The following is a 17,112-nucleotide window of genomic DNA, read 5'->3' on the forward strand; positions in this document are numbered from 1 at the left end:
TACAAGAGAAGGGCTTAGTATTCTGTTGCCAAATGCAGAGTGAAAATGCAAAGGAGAAGAAAAGGCTGCATGTTTGTGCTAGTAGGGCTGTGTATAACCTCAAAAATTGTGATCATTTCTGGCAACACAGCTTTATTTTCTGAAGTACTTGATCTTGACTAGTTAATCCACTAATGCATTATATCACCATTTATATTACAAATTATACTTTGTTTGCTCATAAGATGGTAATTTTCCTTCCGTTTTTGTAAATATTGAAAGGAACTGAAAAATCTGATACCAAAATCAGCAGTGGGAACATTGTCTTCAAATTCCAGCAACGTGATTCAGCTGATCATTGATGCATACAATGTAAGTTCACACTTTATTCGGGATGTATTAATTTTTCTTGGTCCTAAGTTTTTCAAGCAGAGATCCCAAAGTGGATTAGTTAGTATAGTACACTATAAATATACTCCATTGCTGTAAAACCACACTAAACATTCAGACTCTATGGCAATAAGAGGTTAGACGAGTAAAAAGATACGCTCTTAAAGCCATTTAAAATGGCATTACAAAGTAGAGTTACCATCCACGCTTTCCATTTCAAAAAATAAAATTCACAACCAAAACCCACACTGTTTCTTTAGTATCTCCACTTTTACCTTCTTTCCAAGTGTTAGCAAAAAAGGCCATTTTGCTGGGTTGACCCCAAAATATTTTCTTCATTGCTGCATTGTGTATAAATGAGCCTCACTTCTCCTTTGGGGTAGATGGGGTAAACAAGTGCCTCCAACATCTGTGGAAAGCTGCCCTGACCCTGTAACAGGTTCAGACATGAGAAGGGGTCACCACGGCATGACTTTGGGCAGCTCTGGGCTGGTGTTTCTCAGCACATTGGAACTTAAATAATTCCAGTGTGCCTGTGGGGTTGGTGCTTAGACTGGACATAGCTGTATAATGTCTGTTCTTCAGCAAAATGCTTCTGCAAGTCAGTTTGAAGTTAGGTAATAACTGTTGTTGCAGTCCCTTTCTTCAGAGGTTATCCTGGAAAATACTAAGCTACCAAAAGGAGTGACAATCAGTTACAAGTCTTTCTGCAAGAATGGAGTGAATGACACACAAGAAGATGGAAGGAAGTGCTCTAACATTTCAATTGGAGATGAGGTAACTCAGAGTATATGTGCTGCTACTCAAATACAAAATGCATTTAAAGTGTCCAACACAGCATTTGTATAGACAAAACTCCTTTTAGTAACATGGTACTCCACGTCTTTTTTTGCAGGTTAGATTTGAGATTAATATAACAGCTAATGAATGTCCAAAGAAAGAACAAAATGAAACAATTAAAATTAAACCACTGGGATTCACTGAAGAAGTGGAAATTAATCTCCAGTTCATCTGTGAGTGTCAGTGTCAAAGTGAAGGAGAACCTAACAGTCCAGCCTGCCATGCAGGAAATGGAACATTTGAATGTGGTGCATGCAGGTAAATAAAAAGATACTTTCTTTATTTTTCTAAAAGAGAAATATGAGCAAGATCTTTGTTTCCTTAATTAGGGTTTACTTGGGTTTACTTGTTTTTTAGTGAAAGGACAATAATTGCTGTTACAGGCCTGTTTCTTTTAGGATATTTTGAAATACTGCCATATCTCTGCAAATAATCCCTATGCTTAAATATTGATCATTCGATCAGCATTACTGTATGAGTCAGAATTCAAATTTGGCCTTGAGTCAGCACTTTAAAGGATATAGGTCAGTTTTTGATGTTCCTTTTTAAATAAGGATACCAGATTTTCCCATCTATGTGTAGAAAGACTTCTCATACTTGGTGTCAGTGTCACTGGTGTCCACTTGGTTTCCTGTGGGCAAGAACTGGCCTGTGGGTAAGCACAGCCTTCTGTTTTTGTAAATGCAGCAGTTTCCCAGTGATCTATTGTCTCTGATGGACACCACATAACATTTTGTCAATCACTGATGGGAACAAGAGCAACCTCCATTTGCTCATCAATATCTTACCCTTGATAATGAGAAGTGCTGGTCCCTGAAGATCTCAGCTCAGCAGCTCTGAAGATCATCTACTCTAATTCATAGGAAATCTTTTCATTGAAGTATGACAACAGCTACAGTGAACAGTTACTGTCACTTGAGAAATAATTATTGTTCTGTCACATGAGAGAGGGATTAATGATTATATGACAGTTTAGTTAGAGGGAGTGACACATAGTTTCTCACCTGGAATATCAGGTAAGATAATCAGAATAAGAGCAGCTTAGTCCAGTTTGTTTCAGTGCCTTCAAGAATTGGTACGTAGGTGTCAGCTGGAAACCTCATTTGAAGTTTAAGTTGTAACATCCCTTGAGAGTGTAGCCACTTTTACTCCTGTTCTTTGTGCTATTCTTGTGGCCTTTTTTTGTGTGACTTTCAATTAAGATTACATTTTCAGTCATGTTTTTACCTTGCAGATGTAATGAAGGACGTATTGGAAGACTATGTGAATGTAGCACAGATGAAGTAAATAGTGAGGACATGGATGCTTACTGCAGGAGAGAGAACAGTACAGAAATCTGCAGTAACAATGGAGAATGCATTTGTGGACAATGTGTGTGCAAGAAAAGGGAAAACACCAATGAGGTGTATTCTGGCAAATACTGTGAATGTGACAACTTCAACTGTGATCGATCAAATGGTTTAATCTGTGGAGGTGAGAGGTGCTTCAGCTTTCTGCAGGCAAAGCTGGTCAGCAGTTTATAGGTCTATCTTCTCTACCCAGTGGAGTAGGGATACTTAGCTAAAAGATCATAGCCACTTGACACCAGAGATGAGAGTATCCACAGGTTTAGTGATTGCAAACACTTGTCTATTAATTAAACAGCCCTCTGAACATGTAGTCTGTTAATGCACATTTCACCTTCCTTGAATCACAGGTCCAAGAAGGGTGTAAAGTGAACTTGACTTCTGCTGTTTATTGCAGAGTTACCCTCAGGTATTACAGTAAAGAAGGCTGAGACAGCTGTCCTGAGATTGTAATGTTATACTGGCTCAGTGTAACCACTGTGTCAATAGAAAGAATGCCCTCAGCTTCCTTTTAATAGTGAGTGCTTGACTTTGGTGCTTGACAGGATACCAGTGAACTGCTTGACACTGTTCTGAAAGGTAAGTGAAGACTAGAATGTGCAAAATCCAGAAAAACCCCTTAAGCTCTTGAAGCAAGACTTTGATGATAGTTAATTCCTGAAATCAAAAGCAATTTAAATAACCATTCAGCAGCTAATGTCTAAATTATTTTGCTGTTTTGCATGTGGAAGTATCCAGTAGGAGCATAACTACTACCTCAGTGTTGTCTGTGATACAAAAATAAAACAGAGAAGCTGCTAAGATCTAACTGAGTGATGAGAATACCTCATTTGTCTGATTTGCTCAGAATCCACTATTGCCCACCAGTTCCACAAGGGATGGGAGCAAAGGTTCTGGTGCTCCAGAATACACAGGAAATAAACAAATAAAATACATAGGTGACAGGAAAGTGTTGACTGAAACACTTTATTCTCAGTGGAGAAGGAGAGGTGTAGCCAAAGATCTTTCTTTGTTATCCAGACCAAGATAAAGGCATCTTGTTTCCTGTATTGGGAGTGTAAGGAGCATGAAGTTGGGTTGGGTGTGTGAGGTCAGAAGTACATTGCAGCTGAACATGGTGTCTTCTGGAGGCAAAGCTGTTTCATTTTTCTGTGTTTTGAATACTCAGTCAGTGCATTCCTCATCTTTTTAAGTCTTGCTTTATACGTTTGTACAGTGATAGATAACAAAGACAGGAGCAGTCAATTTATCTGTATGCGTGCAAAATTGTGAATTGAAGCAGTGCTGTAATGTTCTCTACCCAGGGGATATGGTCATCACATTATACTGTTCTTGATCTGATTTCCCAAGTCTTGTTATTTTGTTTATGAAAGGAAATCCAAATGTAGGAGAATGGGAAAAGGGGAGAAATGCCTGCAAGTAGGTTTTCAAGGAGCTGAAATTTATTTTGTACCTCTTAATTCATTAGAGTCTTCATTATCTCTCCACCATGGTTTCTTTTTCATTTATCTACCCTGAGGTGGTAAAATTTATTTCTCACTGTCACAGATTTTATGTTTTGTACTAGACCTGATTTCATTGCAATACCTTTTGGCTGCACAGGAAACGGGATCTGCAAGTGCAGAGTGTGCGAGTGTTTCCCCAACTTCACTGGCAGCGCCTGCGATTGTTCCTTGGATACTACACCATGTATGGCATCTAATGGGCAGATTTGCAATGGAAGAGGAACCTGTGAATGTGGCACCTGTAACTGTACAGATCCCAAATTCCAAGGCCCCACATGTGAAATGTGTCAGACTTGCCTTGGTGTCTGTGCAGAGCACAAGTACGTACCTAAAAAACCAAGTCCCAGCATCTGTGCATTGGAGTTAGTGATGTTTATATGTGAGGATTTTCAAAACAAAGCTTTTGATAGTTAAAACTTCAGCTAAGCTTTTTGATTAAAACTTTTATTCTGAAATACTATTAAAAAAGACTAACCTGACTGTCAAAAACTAAACCTAGTCCTGTGTGAGCCAGCGAAATTTGCATCCCTCCCTTTGGAAATCCAGGTTTTTAGAAACCTAGCATTTTCTGTATGAAAACTTTGAAATAAGTTCAGGATTAGTGGCTGAGCTGATTCCTGTGCAACTGACTTAGTGCTGAGAAAAAACCTTGGTCTTTCTAGTATAAAAGTCCTGTTCAATCTACTTTTTTCAATTAATTTTTCAGTGATAGCCCACCGTAAAGCTTGTCACTCAGTTTGTTCTTTTTAACCTGTGTCTCAGACACTGTTCCACTGTAAATACCCTGTTCTTACAGTGCCTTTTCTGATAGTATTCATTTTCCAGGTAGAGGTGTTGAAAAAGTTTGGGGTTTTTTCTGTCCTTGAAGCTTGTAGGTCATTCAGGGAAAGAGGAATTTGTGAAAAGGGCTTTTGTTAATCTCAAGGTACATAAATGTTCTGACTGACATAAAGCTGTCTCTTGATTTATTTTTTCCTAACCTTTATGGCAAAAGGGTTGGTTTTTCTTGGGCTTTTTTCCTTACATTTTCTCCTTAACATTTCTTTAGATTAAATGCAAGAAATCCTCCATGAACACATTCAAAAGCGCTGCTTCTGTTTTGTCCTTCCCCAGGGACTGCGTTCAGTGCAGAGCTTTCGATAAGGGAGAGAAGAAGGAAACGTGTTCCCAGGAATGTATGCATTTCAACATGACGCGGGTGGAGAGCCGGGACAAGCTGCCGCAGCCCGGCCAGTCCGATCCCCTGTCCCACTGCAAAGAGAAGGATGTTGATGACTGCTGGTTCTACTTCACTTACTCTGTCAACTCAAATGGTGAAGCCAATGTCCACGTGGTGGAGACCCCAGGTAGGAACATGATGTTGCCTGTTCCTCCTTTGTTGTTAATTTGTGCAGTTGTTGGGTGCTACAAAGTACCTCTGGTTGATTGGGGTGAGTTGAATGCATTCAGAAACAGGTACCTGTTCCCTGAGTGATAGTTGTGCATGTCTGAGTGGCTTTAGAAAAATGTAAGTCTGCTAGATCTAGATTTTTCAAACCCTTGGGCTGACAGAAACAGATTCTGTTTTTTAAAAGCAGAAAGTCAATCAGTCATGTATATTTGTTGAAACATTTCCTGTTTGCACTTGATGTACCTTCAGGCTTATTTTATCTCTCCTGTAGCAAGTCCTATTTAGATAAAGGTTGATAATTTTTTTTTTACTAGGCTTGTGCTACAGGTTATAAACAATGGTGTCTGTGGGGTTTTGATGCTTTTTTCTTTCCCTTTTCTGAATAATTTGGGATCAGTCCACATAAAATTGTGTACCATGTTGCAAACTGCTTGAATTATTTTATGCTGGCAACCTTTGCTTTTACTTAACTGAGGTACCTTCAATAATAGATCCCAAAAGCATTTTGCTTAGTTAATCCTTAATAGATCAATCTTCTAATAGAAAAAAAAGTGAGAACAATTCTATAGCTCCATCAGTAATTTACCATTTATTTACCAAGAGTATTGTTAGTTTGAATCACTGGATGTTGCATCTAACAGTACAAAATTTATGGTTTTGTACATTAGCAGTTTGTGGTCTCCTGATTTTTATAAGCCTGATAGAAAATACACACCTTAGAGATTTAGTGCTGTATTATATGCTTGAGGAATTTTCAAGAGTTGATAATTTTGATGATCATCACTTAACACAGGCCAGTGGCCAGGGGCTTTTAGAAATAAATACTGCTTCAATTCAGAATGTTTTAAATTCTTTACAAATGTAGTCCATAGTGTAGGGGAGAAACTTGAGCACTGTCTCCTAGGACAAGCCATACATGCCCTACGCTTTTGAGGCCTGATCTTTTCTTCATGTATAAACTTCTGTTGCCTTAGCTCAGAGGTGAATCAAGCCCATCATGTACGAGGAGGCACCTTAATTTTGTGCCATACAAGTGCTGAAGGAACAAGCTCTGGCCAGTAGAGCTGTATTCTGTGGAGCAGACACGTGTTCCTTAGCTCCCAAGGAATTCCTTGTCGTGTCCCTTCCCACTTCCCTCACTCTTGCAGAGGCAGCTATGAAGATAAGGAGTCTGCAATGTGGGGGAAGCTGTGCTCTATTGACAGTTGTTCTATTGCACAGGAGTTGCATTAATTTGCTTCTGACTCCTTAAGTCTGTGCACTGAGCTCCGCAAAAGCCTTTCTTCAGTTTGTGATTATTGGGAATTTTATATTAATAGTGGAGTTGGCTTTTAATTTGAAGGATTATTATTTCTGTATCAGCCACTTTAAATCACTTTGCATCTCATCACAGTCTACAGCTTCCTCATGAGGGGAAGAGGAAGGGCAGGCACTGATCTCTTCTCTCTGATGACAAGTGACAGGACACAAGGGAATGGCCTGAAGTTGTGTCAGGGGAGGTTTAGATTGGGTATTAGGAAAAGATTCTTCACCCAGAGGGTGGTTGGGCACTGGAACAGGCTCCCCAGGGCAGTGGTTGCAGTACCAAGCCTGACAGAGTTCAGGAAGCATTTGGACAATGCTCTCAGGCACAGGGTGTGACTCTTGGGGCTGTCCCATGCAGGGACAGGAGTTGGACTTGATGATCCTTGTGGGTCATTTTCAACTAAGAGTACTCTGTGTTGCTGTATGTGGGGCCTGTTCTGCTGGTCAGCATTTGTGCTCCAGATGCCACTGCCTTTGACTTGGAGCTCTTAAATGTTTAAAATACAATTGCCAGTTATTTTACTCTTAATATGTAGATAAATAGCTTAAAGGGTTAGCAGTGTATCGACTTTATCATCAGAACAGAAGTTGTTCTGTTGCTAAGATCAAACACAAATTAGAAGGATAAAAATAAGCTGGAATGTTACAGGATGTACATACTCCAAAAATTTTCTTATTTGAAAGAAAAGTAGTATTGGCATATCTGATATTCAAAATACTGGCTTCAGTACAAAATCAAATGTTAAAAGCTTCTGGATATGCATTACCTTTACTAGTTTGTAAAATTCTGTTTCCCTTGTTTTGTTCCCTAGAGTGCCCCAGTGGTCCTGACATCATTCCCATTGTAGCTGGTGTGGTTGCTGGAATTGTTCTTATTGGACTTGCATTGCTATTGATTTGGAAACTACTAATGATCATTCACGACAGAAGAGAATTTGCTAAATTTGAAAAGGAGAAGATGAATGCCAAGTGGGATACGGTGAGTCAAGCTTTCCTATGTATAAAAGCTGCAGTAGCGGAGGGAAAACAGAAGATTTTTGTTCATGTGCTTCTAAGTGTTTCAGATTGTAACCAGTCCTCTTAGAGAAGTACTTCTCGAGGCAGAAAAGAGAGTAGTAACTCGGATTTAAATAACATGTCAGAGAGAAAATGTAATGGTGTCAGAACAGCTCAGCTTTGCAGTTCTATCACGCTTTACAACATATGATTAAAACATTTATTACAAAGATGAGTCATTTCTGTAGAAGGCAAAGAAGAAAACTTTGTGCTCATTGAGGAGATCTTACAAATACTCACACAGGGTTACTTGGGAGACTTCCATAAAGTCACAAAATCATGGCTGGTGCTGGTTTGTTGAAATCTTCCCAGCTCTTTGCCAACAGAAAAATGTGCAAGAAAAACAAGCCTATGGTCTATAGGCTTTAATAGGCTACGGAATCACTGCCTCTGGGCAGTGTCAGGAGTCTGCTAATGAAGAACCCCTTCACTACACTTCTGTAGAAGTCAATGCCCCCATCTGCTTGATAAGAATATTTTTTTTTAATTGTCCTAGGAAGCCTTTTGGTTTTATTTAAGAAAATTAATTAATCTTGTACTGGGGAAAAATTTACTAACACTTATCTTTATATATAGCATGATTTCTTCTCAGTGATAGTTGAATGTTGCTTTTCTTTTCCTGTTGAATTATTCGACATTGACCATTTCTTTCACTTCAGCAAGAAAATCCAATATACAAGAGCCCTATTAACAATTTCAAGAATCCAAACTATGGACGTAAAGCTGGTCTCTAAGTCTCAGTTTGTATCTCCTTTCATTTTCTTTCCTTTTTTTCCCCTTTGCATGTTACTTCAAACTCACTGTGTGTCAGTCAGTTAATCACAGTTTGAGTCTTGCTCAGTGTATCTACTGCTGCTTTGATTGTGGGGTTTCAAGAATGCAGCTTGAAAATTTTTAACTGCTTTTGACAGCAAGATTGCTTACTTACTAATACTGCCAGTACTGGCTTAAACTATTCAACAAGTGATTTTTAAAATTTTTTTGTAAATGTGCGGATACATAATAGAACAGCTCTTAGGACTGAAGAATATCTTTGGATTGCAGAGAGAGCCATGGGAGGCTTTGTCTTCTATTTCCTCAAATCAGCAGTCAGTTTGCTTAAAATCAATATATTTGCTAAGCTAGATTAGATACTCCTAAAATATCCCAGCCTATAAATATCACTGTTTTTATTAGAATAGCTCTGTGAACATGCAGAGTAGCATTACTTGTTTTTTTGTAAACTGCTTCTAGTATAGAACTTGCCTGTAATTAAAGAATGAAAAGCATATACTCTACTAATTTTATAATTAAATATGCATCTTACTTTTTTCATCCTTATTTCTATTGAAACTGGCAGTAGCAAAAAAGAAGTGCAGAGATGCAGAGATCAGAGTAGAGGAAGGGGAATGAAGAAGTTGGGAAGGCAGCACATCCATTAAACATCCATGGAGTTTTTTTCAGAAGCCAGTGGAAGGAAAGGATCTATATCTCTAATTTTACACTGTCTGCTGTCTCCCTTTTTCAGTGTTGCACTCAAAAAGGGGAGAAAGCAGAAACTGAGAGTACTTAAGCTCTTATGTGCTCTCACGGTGACAACAGTTCCAAATATTTTGTGTAGCATTCTGAGCCTTTCCTGATGAAATATACTTTCCTTTTCTCTTTGCAATCATTTCACTTTCCAGTGTGTCTAAAATGGAATGTAAGAAAATGTTCTTTTTGCCTGCTACATCGACCACATTCACCTCCTTTTCATTTTTCTTCCCAGAGTCAATTATTCTGGGGAGGAAATTGAGCTTTTGGTCCTTTCTAACATTTCACATACTCCATCTGGTTAAATTTCTTGTTACCTCTTCTTCTGCTATTCACTTAATTGTGTACTTTCTGTTGCATGCAGGACAAGCACCTAACAAGCCATACGGTGTGTAACTTCCATTCTGTGCTCTTGTTCCCTACCCTGTGACTCTTCAGGTTGTAATGTGCTTGGTGCTGCCATTTCTCCTCAAAATGTAGTTCCTGCAAAACACTTTCCTCTGGTGTAAATGAAGGGATTGACTTCTGCCTTTTTGGTTCACTCAGATGTGAAGGTTAAAAGTGTGAAAGGGTGTGTTTTGGGTTTTTTTAAAACATGACTTTATAATTTTTGGTATTCATAGAAATATTAGAACTCTGGGGAGAGAGGGAGGTGGGTTTATCCTTATATACAACTGGAAAAGAGGAGGTCAGCATTGTCAGAATAGGTGAGCCCTGAGACATAAAACAAGGTCTTCCTTTTCCCTATAGATCAGATTTTCTGGTGGTTTTAGATTATTACTGTAGCCTCTCATTTAGATGAAGACTTGTCTTGTAATGTCAAGGCACCTGAAATCCCATTATAAGAAAATTATGCCCTAGTGGAGTCCCTCCAAGTGTGTGCATACACAGTTAAATTAACTCTGTGCAGTTTGTGTGACCCTTCCCCTGTCCCACAGCTATCGTCCACACGTGGGCTGGGGCTCTGTGGTGAGGGAACTGCAGCACCATGGAGTTTGTCATGGAGCAGGTTCCCAAATAGTTCCCTGGTGCTGGCCCACGATGGTGCAGATGATGCCACGGCATCATGGCGGTCAGTGCTCAAGGCAGCTGGGTCAAACCCAGTTCTGTTTGCCCGTGTTCTACCCCAATCCAGCCATAAAAGCTTTGGTGCAATCATGCTTGTAACAAGTCTAAGGATGAATTTCTTATGGACTGAAAAGCTGCATCACTAATTTAGAACACAAAGCTGCTGTTTGTAGTGAATGCCATTACCACTCCTGCATGGGGATAGCTTCTGCATTGCTACGCATCTTCAAACAGACTCCAAATTCAGTCATCTTGAATTCCACAGGTGATAAACACATTTATATTAGACACTAAAGCTGTAGAAATTTGGTTAGCCCTATTAGCAGCTGCTCATTAAAATGGAAAAAACCCACAAACAGTTCAAAGCACTCAAAATCGCAGGGACTTGTTTTTCTCCTGACTTGGATTTTATGCCTGTAACTTACCTTGCTGCTGAGTGATGAACGTGCTCTGGGAGCAGAGGTGCCATGTTTTCAGTCCCTTTCATATAAATGACTGTGTTCAGTGAATGCTGGTTTGTGGCTCTGAGGATGGATGGAAATGGGATTAGTGGTGCTTTCTGGCGGCCGCCCAGGCCGGACCGTGGCCTCACTTTGTCCATCCCTGGAGCGGCCGCCGCGGGCCCAGGACGGACAGGGCCCCGTGTTCCTGAGAAATAGCGCTGGACATCAGCGGGGGCTGGAAATAGTCACAACCAGCTCTTGAACAATGTACGTGCATGAGTTTTAATTCTGTTTCTTACAGTGGGTCTTAAACCCGCTATGGAAGTATCTTAAGTGAGTGTTGAAACAGTGAGTCCCTGGAGCAAAAGGAATAAGGAGGTTAATTGAACATCCTGTGTAATAGTTTCATCTTTATGCAACACTGGACTAAACTGTTGTCCTCTGAACAGCCCACTCTAGTTCAAAGTGAATATTGTTGCAAGAACACAGCTCTTTATTCTCAACTGAAGGTACTTTTAAAAAGTACTGCCATCTTTATTTTACTCAGTATTTCACTCAGTCTTGTATGTAGTTATTGTTTGTTAATTTTAATTTTGGTGTACATGTGCATGGAGTTTTCAGTTGTAGGGGCATGTGGCAAATGTGTTTTCCCTAATTCTGCATGCTTAAACCAGGGTATTCTCTGCAGTGGCATAAAGAAAAAGGGATATTAAAAACCATAGTATTTGTCTAAGACAGCAAGTTTGGAATCCCATGTTTTAGTGGCCAAATAAAAAACTGGAATTCTTCTTATGTCTGAAAATGTATATACCCCCTGCCAGCTGTGAGGGGCCCTGAGCGAGGTGAGCACCATGTTTGATTAGTGGATATTTATTTTAATGAAGAGCTGTCTGCAGGAGACCCCGCCGAGCCAGGGCCAAGACAGCGTGGTGGGGTATGGCTGGAACGGGCAGGGCTGTTACCAGAAGAGAGACGGGAAGGAACTGCAGATCCATCAGGTGCCTGTGTAGTAATTATAGGCAGCAGAGCCTCAGGAGCCATTTAGCTGATCAAATGTCTAGTTGGGTTAAGCTGAATAGGTGTGAATATTGACTAAATCTCCGTTATTTGCAGTGGGAACTGAGACACTCACCTGCCATGGGGAGACAGCTAGGCAAGTGCTTTATCCAGTGACCTAAATCCCCCTGTCTGCTTCTGAAAAGTGCAAGTACAAGGGAAGGCAGGACAGGGTTTCAATATCCTTGTAGGGCTTATGCTAAACCAAGAATATGAAAATTTGAATTCTGACTTCTTCAAAAAGCGGTGTAGTAAAAAATTTGCAATCTTATTATGCAAATTGTATTTTAAGCCTGATTTCAGGTCCAAATCAGTTGTATGAGTAGCACCTAGCAAATTTCCAAGTTTTAGTCCTAACCTTTGGACTCATTTCTAGACTATCTGGTAGAAGTTACCTCTCTTCTACAAACTAGAAGATGTAAGTGTATACCCCCTGTATGTACTGGGGGGAGTCTGTTGTGTAAAATGGTGGAGGCTAACAGCACAGTGTAACAACTATTGCATAATGCCTTGCCATGGGAGGGCTGGGCAGTAACTTCTGCTCTGTCTATGATGCAGCCTCTGAAGCTTACGGACTTCCTCTGCATCATAAACTTTATTGGTTTATATTTACATTTTTAAGAATTCTCCACTAAAACTTTTCAAGGAAATAACATACATTCCCAAGAACTTTGAGGCATTAAGAGATACTTCAGTACCAGATTAAATCACTCATCCCTGGATGTTTTTCCCGTTTCATTTGCATATTACTATTGCAAACCCTTTGCTAAAAATACTGGGGAAGGTCGTAATTTGTCTTGGTTAATTCGTCTGTCTGAGAACTAGCCACATCACACAATTTTCATGATTTAAAATTTAAAAACTTCCAGCCAAATGTTACTCCTCATCCCTTCCCAGACCAGTAGGTGATACACTTTTAATCAAGACAGCATTTGCCTGGGAACTGATAGAAGGGGGAACGGTCTTTTGCTGTTACTCCGTATTTGTGAAGTACAGCCAGCACTGAACACCCAGCTCCTCCTTCAACTCTGTCCAGGTGACAGTGACTTCGATCTTGAGAAGACTGAACAGAGAACTTTGACTTCCATTGTCTGGCAATCCAAGTTCTGGCTGGACAGGTCTCTTGGATCAAGGCAAGACTGGATGCGCCATCTTGCTCTTTGCATGTTAGAGAAGCTGGCTTTGAGGAGAAATACCCTTTTCCTGTGAAAGGAACCACAACAGCAGCTACATGGTCTCCCTCAGCAGCAGCCACTGTTGTTGGGGTAGACCAGTTACTCGTCCTATAGTGGGCTTTGCAAACAGAAGGCAACAAACTTCCCAGGGACCATGATACAAAAATTTCACACCAAGTGAGGTTCTTGCTTGCCTTGTCACTTTTGGCACGTTCTGTGGTATTCCTAGCTGATTTTCCAGGTTTATGACCCTGAAAAATAGACACCTGATGTTTGTGCATCCTTTATTGAGTGTAGGAAAAACAGATTTAACCTGAAATATTGTAAATAGAGTTGAATATTAATAGGGTTGAATTAATACATTGATACAGACCATCTCAGACTGGGGGGAGCTTTGAAGGGACAGAGATTGCCTTACTGCTGCTGAAGGCAGGGTTCAGCCCTGGCCAGAAAAGCACTCAGGCTGACATCTGCACTGAGCTGGATTTTCTCAGGAATCAGTTGTGTATGCACAGAAGAGCTTCGTGCTGGCAGGCAACATTCATTTACATTGAGGTTCAGGCTGTGATAAGAGCTCAGAGCTGCAGCTCCAGGCCATTCCAGCAGTGGTCTTTTCTCCTGTGAAGATTTATCTGTTAATTTTGAGTTCAAGCTGTTCATCTGAGGTGTGCAAGGATGTCATAAATGGAGTAAGATTTACTGAGATAGAAGGAAACCTGGGAAAAAAGGAAGCTTAAAATAAGTTTAATTTAGGGGTTTTTAAATCTCAGCAAGTGAAATGTAAGCAATTGTTCTGTAGGCTTGTCTCATATCAGTAGAAATAATATTTTTATTACAGCATCTGCACCAGTACAGAAGGTTCTTTGTTTTATCTGTACATTTTGCCCTTATGGGGGGTGGGGAGGCCTGCAGGAATAAAATGAGAATGATGAATCCTGAATGTTCACTATAAATCTTGACTGTGTATTAGCAAAATACTAGAAGTCTTTCCATTTTGTTTCTAGAATTAAATTACAATGTAAGATAAGCTATTTAAATGTCTATTATAGCCAGGTTTGGTCTGTGGTCAGTCCTGGTGTCAAACAGTGTTGTTTACAATTCTGTTGTTTATAAAATGCCCTGGGCTGCAGAGCCCTGGGTGATGGCTCAGCCACGATGAGCCTGTGAGGTTCAACTGCCTCCAAGGAATTCTGTGGTGCAAATGGAACAGGATCCTGCTAACCCTTTGCTTTATTTATTAGCTGTGCATGCCTTTGTTCAAGTTGCTAGAAGGAAAACTAGTTTGACTTAAGCTGTTTGTGTGTACAAACAAAGCATTAATGGGTAATTTCTTATGCTAATTTTTATGCTTTTTGCAAACACATTTCTTATTTCATATCTTTAAATGTTAATGTAATGTTTTTTTCTTTTTCTAGGGTGAAAATCCTATTTACAAGAGTGCAGTGACGACTGTGGTCAATCCTAAATATGAGGGAAAATGAACACTGCTTGTATAACTTCACAACACTGTATGCAGCATAGCAATTTTTGTAGTCACAATAAGATAGATTTAGGGCAAACTGCAGTGATTTTACTAATTCATTACATATAGGTTTGTTTTCCTGTGTGAAAATGTACCATATGTAATTTTTTTGTTTTAATTTTTTGTTTTTGGTTTTTTGTTTTGTTTTTTTTTTTTTTTTTTTTTTTTTCCAAATGAGAGTAATTGGTGCCAGAGGTTGGACGACAAAAAAACAAAACTTGAGACTGTGTAGCCTAGTCAGGCCAGGTCACATGGTGCCTTTCTGACCTTTCCCATTCCCGTGCTGTGAATCCAGGTCTTCTGCAGGGCGTGATGCTGCATGGCATGACTGGGAGGGAAGGGGTTAAAGCAATCAGCATGAGGGCTCTGCCTAGCCATTTAGTATTAAACTTCTTAGCTTTACAGGGAAATCAGGGCTTGAGTTTGCAGATATAATTAAACTCATGTAGCATGGAGGTGGAGGTTAATTGGTCTTTGACTTGCTAGATGTATGATTAAGTATTTGGTAAGTTGAGTAAGCTGGAAGGGAGCAGTGTTAAAGACTGAAAAGTGTGTGCATACTTATCTTTGATTTTCAAATTGCATATTGCCAGGTTATGGTTAAAATGAAAGGGTTTGAGAAGAATGTTTGGAAGGAAAAAATAGCTTTAAAACATGTGCCATTACTGAAGAAGTTGCTGACTGGTAACTTGCTTAGATTTTCTTTGTAAATTCAAGCCCTGGGTGGCAGCATCATGAAGTACCTTACCGAGACATCCTCAGATCACCTAAGGGCCTTACGTGATGCTGTGTCTTTATTGTGTAATGTTTCTTTGGTTTAAAGCCTGGTGCTTTGTCACCTTCTAATCTTTTTAACGTATTTGGTTGCGATTCTTTTTGTAATGTTTTTGTATCAACACAAGCTTTTTTTTTCCTCTTTTTTTTTTTTTTGAGCAGTCTTAGCTGTAAATTTGCCTTTACCCTGTAGCTAAGATTGCATAGTTTGTCATGTGATGAGTCTCACATCATTCTTGACATGTGCCATGTATATTTGCCTCTGACCATTCAAACTGCATCATAGTCATATTCTTGTTTTAAGTGCCTTTTTATTTTAACAGATGTTCACTTTTTACAGTGCTATTACTGAAGTTATTTATTAAATAAAAGTACCTTAAAATACTTGATCTCATCTCTTTATCTTGTAGAAGTTGATACTATTCAGAAAACCTGAGAATTGCATCTCTGCAAGGTAATAATTGTTGTTGTAAAAACACCAAATGTGCCGTGAAAGTAGTTAAGTTGATCTTGGGTAACAAACATGAGCTGTTGTAAACCTGTTCGTGTTTCCCAGTGCTGTGTCCTGTGTGTGCTCTGTGTGTGCACAGATGTTCTCTGTGTGTGCACTGCCTGCAGAGCCTTGCTGTGAATGCACACTCCAGCTCACCTTGTGATGGACCTGGGGACACAGAGCTGCTGCAGTCTGGCTGCTTGTGGGCTCCTGGCTGTGGCAACAGGAGCATTTTCTGGTGGTTGGTGCCAATGAGAGCAAACTCACAGATGAGAAAAAGCTGTGCAATAATTTAGGCTGCAGTGCTTCATGACAGAGTTCCACCTCAGGGAACCAAACAGCCTGAGAACCATCCAACCTGGCCATGAGATTAGATACAAGTGGCAGCTCCACCTGGATCTGCAGCTCATGTTGTCTGTTCCTCTTGATACTGACTTTACAGAAATGTCTCCACAATGGATGAGATTTTATTTGGGACATTTGAGAACTTGCCTCCCTTCCTAATGCTTTGGTCACTTCCCCAACAATACTGAGGATTTTCCCCATAAGAAAAGATACAGAAATTTCTTCTAAACATGTTCTGTATTACTTGTCCATGGAAACTGAGACAAAGCAGTTTGAGTTGAAAGGATAGTTTCTGACCTTCATGGTTGTTGATTTGTCAACATTCTAGGAAGATTAATCCCAAATTTCTGGTTTGGACTGTATCAAAGTCCCCTTCAGAGATCTGTCTTTCTACCTCTTCATCTTTCCCAGACTGCAGAGCTATTCTGAACTATGCAGAATTAATGTCACACAGAAAACTGACCTTTAGGAACACTGACCCCTATACAGCACTACCAGTGCTCCCAAATTAGGCATATATTTAATTTACATGTACATTAGCCTGGTTGTGTTCACTCATATGTTACATGTTCTGCAGTTTCTTTAACAAGTCTGGTTTCAAAATGCTTTTGTGGATTGGTAGGCTGCTTTTTCACGGAGATGCTTAAGGCTTTGAATTTAAGTGGCCCATTAAGAGAGCTTTTTTAAACCCTTGTTTGAACTGGGTTTCCAGTAGCCGCTTCCAGGCAGATGGAAGCTGCTTAATATCTCCAAGTGAACAGTTGCTTAAATGAGAGAGAACAGCTGCCATCCTACAGGATCAGATTCAAGATAAGAGCGTGGGATTTGCTTTAAAGCAGGATTGGATGATCCATCTAAGAGAGAAGGTGTAGTTCAAATACGATAAAATTTAGGTGCTGGGAACCAGAAGTAG

General features: G+C 39.8%; 1 protein-coding gene across 3 annotated transcripts in view; it reads left to right on the top strand.

The window, feature by feature from the left end:
- Positions 1-15,750, top strand: part of ITGB1 (integrin subunit beta 1) — a 43,471-nt gene extending 27,721 nt beyond the window's left edge. For all 3 annotated transcript variants that reach the window (XM_032100246.1, XM_032100227.1, XM_032100236.1), the window contains exons 9-16: positions 262-351; positions 1,006-1,146; positions 1,265-1,467; positions 2,444-2,682; positions 4,158-4,380; positions 5,174-5,406; positions 7,568-7,734; positions 14,481-15,750. In XM_032100246.1, coding sequence (XP_031956137.1) covers positions 262-351; positions 1,006-1,146; positions 1,265-1,467; positions 2,444-2,682; positions 4,158-4,380; positions 5,174-5,406; positions 7,568-7,734; positions 14,481-14,546 — 1,362 coding nt within the window. In that variant the 3' untranslated portion in view covers positions 14,547-15,750. The remainder of the gene's footprint in view (positions 1-261; positions 352-1,005; positions 1,147-1,264; positions 1,468-2,443; positions 2,683-4,157; positions 4,381-5,173; positions 5,407-7,567; positions 7,735-14,480) is intronic.
- The last annotated feature ends 1,362 nt before the right edge of the window (positions 15,751-17,112 follow it).

Source organism: Corvus moneduloides, chromosome 1, assembly GCF_009650955.1.
Source record: "Corvus moneduloides isolate bCorMon1 chromosome 1, bCorMon1.pri, whole genome shotgun sequence".
Taxonomy (NCBI): Eukaryota; Metazoa; Chordata; class Aves; order Passeriformes; family Corvidae; genus Corvus; species Corvus moneduloides.